Consider the following 10,735-nt stretch of genomic DNA (forward strand, 5'->3'; position numbering starts at 1 on the left):
ACAACAGATAAGCTAGGCCTTGACTGGGTGAAGCACTTTAACAGGCACACACAGACTCGCTTATTAGGTGCTTGTTAGCTACTTATCCTTAACAGTTACAGCAGCTACGCTACACCTAAGTTTGATTAGTACTGTAAGGACAATATAATTATTACCCTCTGTATGCCTCCTTACACCTTACACCTTCTCTAGCCACTAGACGTTAGCTGCTACTCTCCTCTTAAGGTGGTGTATGGACATAAGGTGTCTAAGCTTGCCTGCTAAAGCATCTTCTATGTTAACAAGCTTGACTTCCTATAGATGTACCTGAGGATTAGACCAACTACTCTATTAGAGAGCAATATTAAGGCTGGATTTTAAGCAACAGGGCTTATTCTATTTAATCTAAAGCGTGTCCTGTTATGCCTCACTGTTATTAGAACACTATTACCACCAGGGACAGTAGTAGGACCAGCAGGGCTATAGACAGCAGAGACACCACGTATAGTTGACCAGCTTTAGCAGCAAGCTTGCCTTATATAAGATCTCCTTAAGCGTTAGTTATAGAGTCTAACTAGTTAAGCTATATTCTAGCTTGTTAAGGGTTGTTAGCTTGCAATGCAGTCAGTAACAATCTTAACTTAGGAGAACGCTAAGCTACGTGCTTTAAATTAACGCTAGTAATATAAGTGTTAAAAGTATAGACAGTATATAGCACGTAGGGGAGCTCTATAGGTTAAGGAAGCTTAATTACTAGTCTTATAGGCTAATAATGTGGTTAAGGAGGAGGCCTAGGTTGACGCTGCCCTACGGCGTCAGCAAGCACTACTAACGTGTAGCAAATGCCACGTGCAAGGCCACAACAGGACTTAATGTAGAGCTATCTAATCTATCATGCTTTAAAACCTTACTTAATTCGACTGCGTGGTTGTGGAGTAATTGCACGCCAAGTTAGGCTGGTTTTGGTGGGGTTGGCCGGATACTGGTGTTGGCCGCTTACTGGTGAAACACGTTAGCTTGTGATGAGGCCGCATTCTTTCTTCTTCCTCCGCGGCATGACGAGCTTCTTCAAGACCTATGATCAGGCCTGATTGCATCTTCCTCTGTCATGTCGGTCAATCAGACGTGGGTCATGCAGCCGGCTTGCCTGACTTCGTGGGGTCCAACTTATAGTGGGCCCTTGGCTGCTGCGACTTCCCTGTCACTGATGCGCTGCGAGGATGAGGTGTCAGGTAACCCGGTACATGCAGAGCTAAATCAGGTTCATTGCAACACAGGGTCCGGCGCTACGGCGACATCTTCAACATCGTTCCCTTCTTCTCCCATTGCAACCCGCTTGGAATTGCATCGCGATGCTTATCGACCCGCGACTCGAGCGTCTGTGGGGCGCCCCCTTTAGCCAAGATCACAGACCTTCCGTGTTCCGGGACGTGCTCAGGCTTGGGACGGCGCTGTCGCGAGTTTTCTAGCGTCCCAGAGGTCAACGCCCAGCGCTCGCAGCCGACAGAAGAATTGCGTGCCGTCCTCCTTTCACGACGGCTGATGTTTCACTACATGCGGGGTTCGAGTGTGTAAGGCGTCTAGAATGCGCAGTCTTGATCTGACCCACAGCCTCCACAATGTTATTGATTCGGGATCTGCTGCAGGGCTGACTGCGTTGCATGTGGATGGTGTCTCTCAGCCCTAAGGCTAGACGCTTAGTCTTATAGACTGCGGCGCATCCTTCGTGTTTGTAAGTTTCACGTTCACTCCTTTACGTCGCTGCCGCAATGGCGACGGTCTCTGTTGTAACCATCGCCGGCGATGCGCTTCAGCGAAACGACAGCGTTGCCGACATCACCAAGGACAAGCAAGTCCAGATCTCGATTACCCCTATCGAGGATGAAGAGATCAGCGCCGCGGGTAAACACAGTGTCGATAGCTTGAATTCTGAGCGATCGCGACAGAGCATTGAAGGACAAGTTACTCGACTACGAGAAGAAATCACCGTCGCAAACAATGTCCTCGAGCTCTGCATCCGTGAAGCTGTCACGGCCGGCAGCACGGTCGAAAAGAAGAAGCTGCAGGAAAGGACCAATGCTGCATACACGGCTTGGGCAGCGAAAGAGTTGATTTTGAGCGACCTATTGGTATGTACCCATACCACTTTCAATTTCTCATTCATTGAAAGCTAACATTCCGTAGAACTCAATGCAGGACTCAGATGACAGCTCATCGTACAGCTCATCCACAACGAATACTAGGAAGCTGAGCATACAGCCTTACCCAACAAGTACCATGCGCAGAAGCTCAACCATCTCGATGGACAACTCGGCCTCGGCGACAGCCTTTATGCAAAAAATTGGCTGGGTAAGCCCCGCATCACTCATCCAGTATCTGAATAGCGGCATTGAGGTGAATGGCATGGGATCGTTTCCTGGCTACCCACAGCACCCAATCACTCCACTAATGGCCATCATCCGCTCTCCGTTCGTCTCGGAATCGACCGAGATCATTGAGCTCCTTCTTGATCAAGAGGCAGACCCAAGCGTTCGCGACAGCCAGGGCCTTTCAGCATACGCGCACGCCATCTATGCACGACGCAAGGACGCTGTCAAACTATTCGTTCAAACTCTAATCAATTACGAACGCGCCGGCATTGCCACAGGCAATGCATCAATGAATCTGGACACTACCTGGACCGGCGCCAAGCACCTTCGCTGGGAAGCAGCACAAGCCGTTATCGACAACGATATGCCAACCCTCGCGTCCCTTCTTTCAGACAAGTCAGCAAGCCACACTGTCATTCACACCGCCTGTCTCCCTCTCGCTATTCTTTTTGAAAACATGCCTGCCGTGGAAGCGCTCCTGGCCTATGGCATCAACTCTTTCGAGCTCTTCCGCCGCTCGCCCGCACACAGCAGCCGGCCATTCACAAGTCCCATGTCCATGGCGATTTACTTGCAGAACCTCACCATCGTGCGCACCTTACTGTTCCACGACCTCGAAACCTCAGCGCGGCGCGGGAGGATCTGGTACGCGCAGTTCTTCACCTCAATGCCGCCATCGTACCCCAATTCCGAGATGATCGAATTCATCCTCGACAATGTCCCCTTGGTCGAAGCATTCGACCGAGCCATCAGATGCGAGGACCAGAATTGGATCCACCGCATCATCCTGCGCACTGTCAGCCTCCTCCTGCAGCCGAGCGACGACAGCACCGGCAGCCGCAACACGGCCGCGGCGGCCTTTTCCAATCTGTTCGACCGAGCGTGGAACCTGAAGCTGTGCGCCAAGAAAGAGCTGGCCGTGGAAATTGTCGCGATGGTTGAGCGCGAAACCGAGCGCGACTTCACTTTCGTTGCGTGTGGAGGGACGCTCGGCATTTCGCCGAAGATGGTCGATAAGCTCACCATTGCTGCAAGTGGACGGTGATAGTAATTCTAAGAGGAGGGCGAGGCGAGGCGTACATGGAGTTGGTAAAGCTCTAAGCTTTGAAGCAAGGGCCTGGCGTTTTCGGGAAAATAAGCAATGCTGTGAAGGTTTCTAGTGTGTAATGTAATGGCAAGATAGAGTGTTGAATCTATGTCATTCCTCATAGCTGTCTCGGGATGATCGTGATGCGTCATTTATATCTGAGGCGTCAAGAACGGTTACGCGCAGGCATGGAATCTACCCGCCAAGTATAAAAAGCCACGGCCGCTGTTCTTCTTCTTCTTCTTCTTCTTCTTCTTCTTCTTCTTCTTCTTCTTCTTCTTCTTCTTCTTCTTGGATACCGAACATCATGACGCACCGCGCCTAGATCAAGCGCTGTACGCACCAACCCAAATTCTCAATCAGGAACTCCACCACACAGCAGAACACGCAACACGACCAAAACATGAGGTAAACAAGCCAGCCAGCATCCCAGGACCTGAAAACGGAGAACAGGATCGGGACACGGCAACAGCGAGGACAACGGCCGTTGTTCGGACGCTGCATTACTCAACAAGGCATCGTCGTACCGCGGTAGAAGATCGGGGTAAGAAGGTAGGCGGTGACTTTGGTTGCCGGGTATGTTGATGTTGATGTCAACATCAACATCACCACCAACACCAACTAGCAGTTCAGCACCATCACCATCACCATCACCATCACCATCACCTTCCCATACCCTACCATACCCAAGCAAGCTAGTATTAAATACATCTTGTATCTCCCGTGCAGTGCAGTGCAGTGCAGTGCAGTCGTGCGATGTCCGAACCCAGCCACCACATCCCCTCCGGCCACGATAGCAGGCAGCCACGCTACGCTCCGCAACCGCAACAACACCAGCCAGGAATCCGCAGCGACCGCGCGGCAGCCAGCAGCGGTCGACTAGCGGCGAGCGAGCGTGGCAACGGCGGAAGATATGCGCGGGAAGAGCGCTGTTTCGGTTGAGCTACTGGCACAGGTCGAGGATGATGTGTGTGGGGATGAGGATCGTAGGATGTGTTGTATTGTAATGCAATGCTATGTGATGCAATGCTATACAGTAATATCAAATACAGCGCAGTGTAATGCCACGCAATATAACGAAATGCCACATAAGACAAAACAATATAAAACAATATTAAAAAAAATAAAAAAAATAAGCTAGAGTCTCTATAACCCTATAGTTTCTACAAAGAAGGGAAAACGCTATAGAACTACTACACCACTAGTAGACCTTCTACACTAGCTCTATAGCTAAGTATTTAATTAGTAAAAAGAAAGAAGATTTAGGTTAGGTACTAGGAGACTATAAAGTATAAATAAAGTGTAATATAATATAATATTAATACTATATAACATAATATAACACAATATAAAACACTATTAAAAAAAATAAATAAAAAATAAGCTAGAGTCTCTATACACCCTATAGTTTCTATAAAGAAGAGAAAACGCTATAGAACTACTGCACTACTAGCAGACCTTCTACACCAGCTCTATAGCTAAGGATCTAATTAGTAAGAAGAAAGAAGATATAGGTTAGGTGTAAAGAGTGTACAAAGTAATTACAAGGGAGGATAGAGTTAAAGAGGATAGCAGGTGTATTAAGGTACGTAGTGTGTAGTAACAAGACTAATTACTAGAGTATTAGTAATAACCTCTAACACCTTTATATAGTCTGGGCTAGCTAGCCCTGTAGTAGCTCGCTAAGACTAGCAGAGGTACCTCTAGGCCTAGCGCCTAATAATACCTCCCTTCTCTAGATTGTTTAGCTTAAATAATAGTATAATTAGCAATACTGTATTATTTTAGCCTAGCTTTAGATGTGTTTACTCTATCTGTCCTGTTATAGCTAATTCTAACTAGGTTTAGGCGTTTTAGACGCCTTATAAGGCTAGATAGGGCTTAATACTAATTCTGCCTTTACCTAGTAAAAGTTAAACAGAAATCCTCTCTTACCTCTTACTTTACCTCTAGGGTCTAGGCAGCTGCCTGCGCAGGCTAAAGCTCTAACTAGGTAGCTAGCAGTATATAAGCTATCTATACCCCTAGTTTTATTAGTTACTACTATATCCTACTTTATTTTAGTAAGTACTAACCTATTCTGTCTAGCACTTTTGTAAGGATAGCTAAGGGATTTTCTAGGTCTTTCTGGTACGTTCTGTTACGATCCTGTGCAGAGGGAGCGGCACAACAATAAGTATCGTCCAACCAAACCCCTGACTCCTCCCTGAAGGAACGACAAGTAGAGAAAGACAGAACACCTAGGGTTGTTACGTGACTGCTCGTTAACAAGCATGACACACGTGACTGCTTGTTAACAAACATGGTACAATATGCTCGTCTACAAGCACCCTCATGTATTTTATTAGACTAACTCTAGTTACTTGTTAACAAGCATTATATCTCCTTAGTATATAGATTACAGGAACACAACCCTTATAGTTTGTGTTTAACTTTGTTAATTAACTTTGTTATTAGAATATCTTAACCCTGCTTGCAAAACAGATAGTCTACTCTATACTCTTCCTTGCAACCCTAGTCGCTACAGTCTTTGACTAGACAACTACCCCTTTGAGAACCCCTGCACGTACTTATCCCTAAGACCTAATTAAACAATTACTTACAGACTTTGTCTAAAGTGTAAAACTCAACATTTTAAACACCCCTAAGATAAGTACTTCAGGATCTCGCGCTACCCCTAGCAGCACTTGCTCCAGCAATGCAGACATAGATGTTCCTGTTACAAACAGCACTATAAACGTGGCTAAGCCAGACACCTACAATAGAGAACGCAACAAGCTTAACAACTAGCTTCTCTAGTTTGACTTGTTCTTTAAATTCTAAGGAAGTAAGATTCCTAACAACAAACGCGTTATGCTAGCCGCCAGCTACATACGCAGAAACGCTTTTAAATAGATTAAACCCTTTCTCTAAAAGGCTATGTCAGACAAATGTCCAGAAGACATCTCTAAATAGTTTAACAACTTTAACAACTTTAAACAAATAATTAAGCTGATCTTTAGAGTCTTAAATAAACCAGCTATTGCACGTCGCAATATCCAACGCATTAAGCAGACCTAATCTGCAGCCAATTATACTGCCAAGTTTCAGTAACTTGCCACTAACACAGAGTAGGATAACACTGCGTTAATAACTATGTACAAACAGGGATTAAAGCCTAAAGTTAAAGAGGAACTGATGCGCACCAGCGCTAGTACCAAGACCTTAGACAAACTTGTCAACGAGTCTATATCTATCAACGTCAAGCTCTACAAACTACAACTGGAACTACAAGAAGATCCGCGGGCACAAGTTGTAGTTATTAGAAACAACCGCCCGCCTCCACGTAACCTGTGGCGCAACAACCTGAACTAAGGACAACAAGGAGGACGTTACCAGCCCAACACCGGCCAACGCATCTACAACAACACACAGAGTAGTTACTTCAGACTAGAGGCTATAGACCTCTCAAACCTTAACAAGGGACTGCTACCAGGACAATAGAACGAAAAGAAGGGTAGAGGAGGACACTACTCCAATAAGGACAGTAGCAAGGACTGCTACAACTGTGGCAAACTAGGCCACTTTGCAAGAGACTGTAAGATAAAGAACAAGGTTCTTTAACAGCTTAATGTCCTTACCCGCGAAGACAATACTGCAGATGCTAGTAACTAGGAAGTAGTTACTAATGATATAGGACAACTCATGGAAGACCTAGAGTCTGGCCCTAAGGACAATGCCAAATGCATCAAACCTCTAATTCGTGCGGCAACCCCTTACTGCGACAACGCAGAAGGCAAAGGAGTACTATTCCCTAACAGCAACTAACAATACCACGCAGTAGAATGTTGTGTAGAAGGAAGGAGCCTTAAGGTTAGTAAGAAACACAAAGGTCTGTTCTAATAACAGGGAACGAGCTACTTCAGTCTTAAAGGTAAGGAACTTCTGGTTATTAAACGCAAGTTAGAAGAGGTCGCTAAAGAGCAAGCCATGCTCAACGACCTTGGCAAACCCTACAAAGAGACCTAAGACTACCAACGTAAGATAGACAACCTCCTAGATACTTCTAGACAAACACTTATAGAAATTAGACAAGACACCACGCGTTGTTAACACTAACGCTAGCTGCGCAAGCGCTGTGCTGAGGAAGAAGCGTATACAAGGATGTGTCAAGAACTTGTCTGACCCGTAGAAGGATCTAAGGAAGAATCCACTCTGGAATTTAACTAGCTCATTTGGCAGGTTAAACAAGAAACTAACAACTACTGACAGGCGTTAAAGGACCTAGAAGAAGCTAAAGACCAACACTAGGTAGATAAGGAAACAGAGCGCAGCACGCGACGTATAAGGGAACAACAACCTTCACCTCTGTCACTTCTACCAGCACTTAGCCTACAACCCCAGTACAAACTAGACGTTAGGAATCTAAGATATAGAGAATTGTTATAGACAGCCTGTAGCAATAACTAATGCAGTGTACACTAAGAATCTAAGCTAAACTACAGATAGTTTCCCCTAGGACACCACTCTTGCCGTGTTTAGTAGTTTAACTGCCGAAACAACTTATGCAAGAAGCACCTTATTAACAAACACAGCCGCGTCCATTTTCCTGGAACGGATGACCCACAAGCAGTGATTTAAATGCAGTTAGTAGTTAATAGACAGTGCTACAACGCGCACTAGCAAAACTGTCTAAACCAGGATTGTGAAGTCTACTGAGGACATAAGGAACATAATAGATTTACTAACAAGTCTTCTTTAGGACTGCGCCCGAGAGCGCTAGGGATCGATCCATCAATTCCATCAGGACTGATCGCCTTATTAAGCTCACCATCATACTAAATAGAGTAGAGCTATCGGCATTGTTGGACTCAGGAGCCTAGGGAAACTACATATCCCGCAAGGTAGTAGAAGAAGCTAGACTTTAACTATAGTACAAAGAAGAACCGTACCTACTACAAGTAGCCAACAGAGAACTGATGCTAGGGGAAGAAAGAATCACGCTTAAAGTTTGAGGTGCCCCCCTGAGGATACAAGACCATAAAGAGAAGTTAGACCTCAACATTCTTAGGACAGCTGCCTACAATGTTATATTAGGACTACTATAGTTACAAGAGCATAATCTACATATTAACTAGAAAAAGCAACAAATCTCGTTTAATGGATGCAAGCACTGCATAGCTGCACTAATGCCTACGCAACGCACGCCGCGGTTAGTAGATAAGAAGGAGATTAACAATATCTCTTCGACACATAAGACGCGCCAAGATAGAGCGGTTGGCTGGCTACCAACTACCTAGACAGTAGGAGATAGGAAAGGCGCAGCTAAGGAGAAGGACAGTGCACCTCCTAACATCCCAGATAAATACAAGAGTTATATAGAACTCTTCTAGCATAAGAAGACTGCAAAGGCATTACTGCAGCATAAACCATAGGACTGCGACATTAAGCTCTAGGAAGGGAAGGAACTGCCCTTTGGACCTATATACGGACTCTTAGAAAAGGAACTTAAGGTACTGCGCAAGTACATTAAGGAGAACCTTAAGAAAGGATTTATTAGAGAATTAGAATCCCTAGCGGGATTCCCTATTACCTTTGCAGCCAAGAAAGACGGCTTGCTACGCCTATGCGTTGACTACCGAAAACTTAACAACATTACAATTAAGAATTAATACCTGCTACTGAACATTAAGGAGTTATAAGACAGACTTAGCAGAGCACAGTACTTTACTGCCCTTAACTTATGTAGAGCGTACAACCTTATACGCATAAAGGAAGGCAAGGAATAGAAGACAGCGTTTAGAACCTGTTATGGTTATTACAAGTACCTGGTTATGCTATTTGGGCTAACTAATGCACTGGCTACGTGCCAGGCTCTAATTAACAACGTGTTAAGAGCGCACCTAGACAGAACAACGGTGGCATACCTTAATAACATCCTAGTGTACAGCAAGACACTAGAAGAACACATAATCCACGTCAAGGAAGTGTTAGACTGCCTAGGAAGAGCAGACCTCTGCCTGAAGCTGGAGAAGTGCGAATGGCACAAGGAAGAAGTAGAATTCCTTAGCTATATTGTAGGAAGACACAGAGTAAAGATAAGCCTAAAGAAGATTTAGGTCGTAAAGGATTAGCTAACGCCAAAAACAGTTAAAGGAATCTAGGAATTCCTTGGCTTTGTTAACTTTAACCGACGCTTTATTAAGGACTACTCCACAAAAGCGTTACTGCTTACCAAGCTAACGCAGAAGGATGTTCTATTTAAGTAGGAACAAGCACAAGAAGAGTCCTTCTAGTCACTTAAGCAAGCATGCGTAGAACCACCTACAATAATCACATTTAAGAGTAGAAAGCCACTTCGGATTAAGACCGATGCCTCAGATTTGGCATTAGGAGCTTGCGCAACGCAAGAACGAGATAGCCTATAGCACCTAATTGCCTACTATTTACGGAAGTTTATAGGACTAGAAGAAAACTACAATGTGCACAATAAGGAACTCATAGCAATTGTATCAGCACTGGAACATTAGAGAATCTACGTGGAAAGCTGTTCAGACCTCACCATATACACAGACCACAAGAACCTGGTTTATTTTACAACAACTAAGGTTCTTAACAGAAGACAAGTTAGATAGTTAGAATTACTAGGTAGATATAAGTTCAAGATACTGTATACCCTAGGAAAAGACAATAGAAGAGCTAATGCACTTAGCTAACAACACAACCTTGCTGGAACAAAAACAATTAATAAGCACGCTATACTTAGAATTAATAAGGATAGATCCTTAGGACCATTGCAGCAGCTTAACAACATAATGCGAGTTTAACAGGAACAGCGCATCCCGTCGCAAGTACCAGAGGAACTTCAAGAGGAAATTATAGCTAGTCATTACGACAACCCGCTACACAGACACCCTAGAATCACGCACACAATAGAACTTATTAAGAGACACTATAAGTTTAAGAACATAAAAGATAAGGTTACTAAATATATTAAGAACTGTGTAGATTGTTAACAAAATAAGCACAGTACACACACAAAATACGGAGAAATACAGGCAATAGAGCCGCTAACGGCACTATAGACGAACATTACTATAGACTTTGTTACGCAACTACCTGTCTCTAAGGACCCTGTTACAGGATATGCCTACAACGCAATCTTTGTTGTAGTAGACAGATTTACTAAACACGCTAAGATGATACCTTTCTGTTATAACTATACTGCAGAGCAACTCGCTTAAGTATTCTTAGACTAAGTAATCAGGTACCACGGCATACCGGAATCTATCATCAGCAACCGAGATAAGCTTTTCACGTT

General features: G+C 44.5%; 1 protein-coding gene across 1 annotated transcript, besides 24 other annotated features; it reads left to right on the forward strand.

Annotated features, from left to right (window-relative positions):
* Positions 1 to 238: part of a dispersed repeat that runs on past the window's edge.
* Positions 239 to 297: a mobile genetic element.
* A 138-nt stretch (positions 298 to 435) lies between these two features.
* Positions 436 to 990: a mobile genetic element.
* A 758-nt stretch (positions 991 to 1,748) lies between these two features.
* On the forward strand, positions 1,749 to 3,393 carry EKO05_0010422 (uncharacterized protein; the record flags this gene model as incomplete). Its single annotated transcript, XM_038943059.2, has 2 exons — positions 1,749 to 2,108; positions 2,164 to 3,393. 2 exons carry the CDS (start codon positions 1,749 to 1,751, stop codon positions 3,391 to 3,393), a joined length of 1,590 nt encoding a protein of 529 aa, XP_038794254.2.
* Positions 3,394 to 3,663: 270 nt separating this feature from the next.
* Positions 3,664 to 3,728: a tandem repeat.
* A 340-nt stretch (positions 3,729 to 4,068) lies between these two features.
* Positions 4,069 to 4,102: a tandem repeat.
* Positions 4,103 to 4,158: 56 nt separating this feature from the next.
* Positions 4,159 to 4,185: a tandem repeat.
* A 252-nt stretch (positions 4,186 to 4,437) lies between these two features.
* Positions 4,438 to 4,520: a tandem repeat.
* A 435-nt stretch (positions 4,521 to 4,955) lies between these two features.
* Positions 4,956 to 5,574: a mobile genetic element.
* Positions 5,569 to 5,572: a direct repeat.
* Positions 5,573 to 6,077: a long terminal repeat.
* Positions 5,573 to 10,735: part of a mobile genetic element that runs on past the window's edge.
* Positions 5,574 to 9,780: a mobile genetic element.
* Positions 8,875 to 9,083: a mobile genetic element.
* Positions 8,908 to 9,080: a mobile genetic element.
* Positions 8,920 to 9,083: a mobile genetic element.
* Positions 9,205 to 9,488: a mobile genetic element.
* Positions 9,205 to 9,494: a mobile genetic element.
* Positions 9,205 to 9,500: a mobile genetic element.
* Positions 9,205 to 9,509: a mobile genetic element.
* Positions 9,205 to 9,530: a mobile genetic element.
* Positions 9,781 to 10,735: part of a dispersed repeat that runs on past the window's edge.
* Positions 10,675 to 10,735: part of a mobile genetic element that runs on past the window's edge.
* Positions 10,675 to 10,735: part of a mobile genetic element that runs on past the window's edge.
* Positions 10,675 to 10,735: part of a mobile genetic element that runs on past the window's edge.

The sequence above is a fragment of the Ascochyta rabiei genome, chromosome 19 (genome assembly GCF_004011695.2).
Source record: "Ascochyta rabiei chromosome 19, complete sequence".
In the NCBI taxonomy this organism is placed as follows: Eukaryota; Fungi; Ascomycota; class Dothideomycetes; order Pleosporales; family Didymellaceae; genus Ascochyta; species Ascochyta rabiei.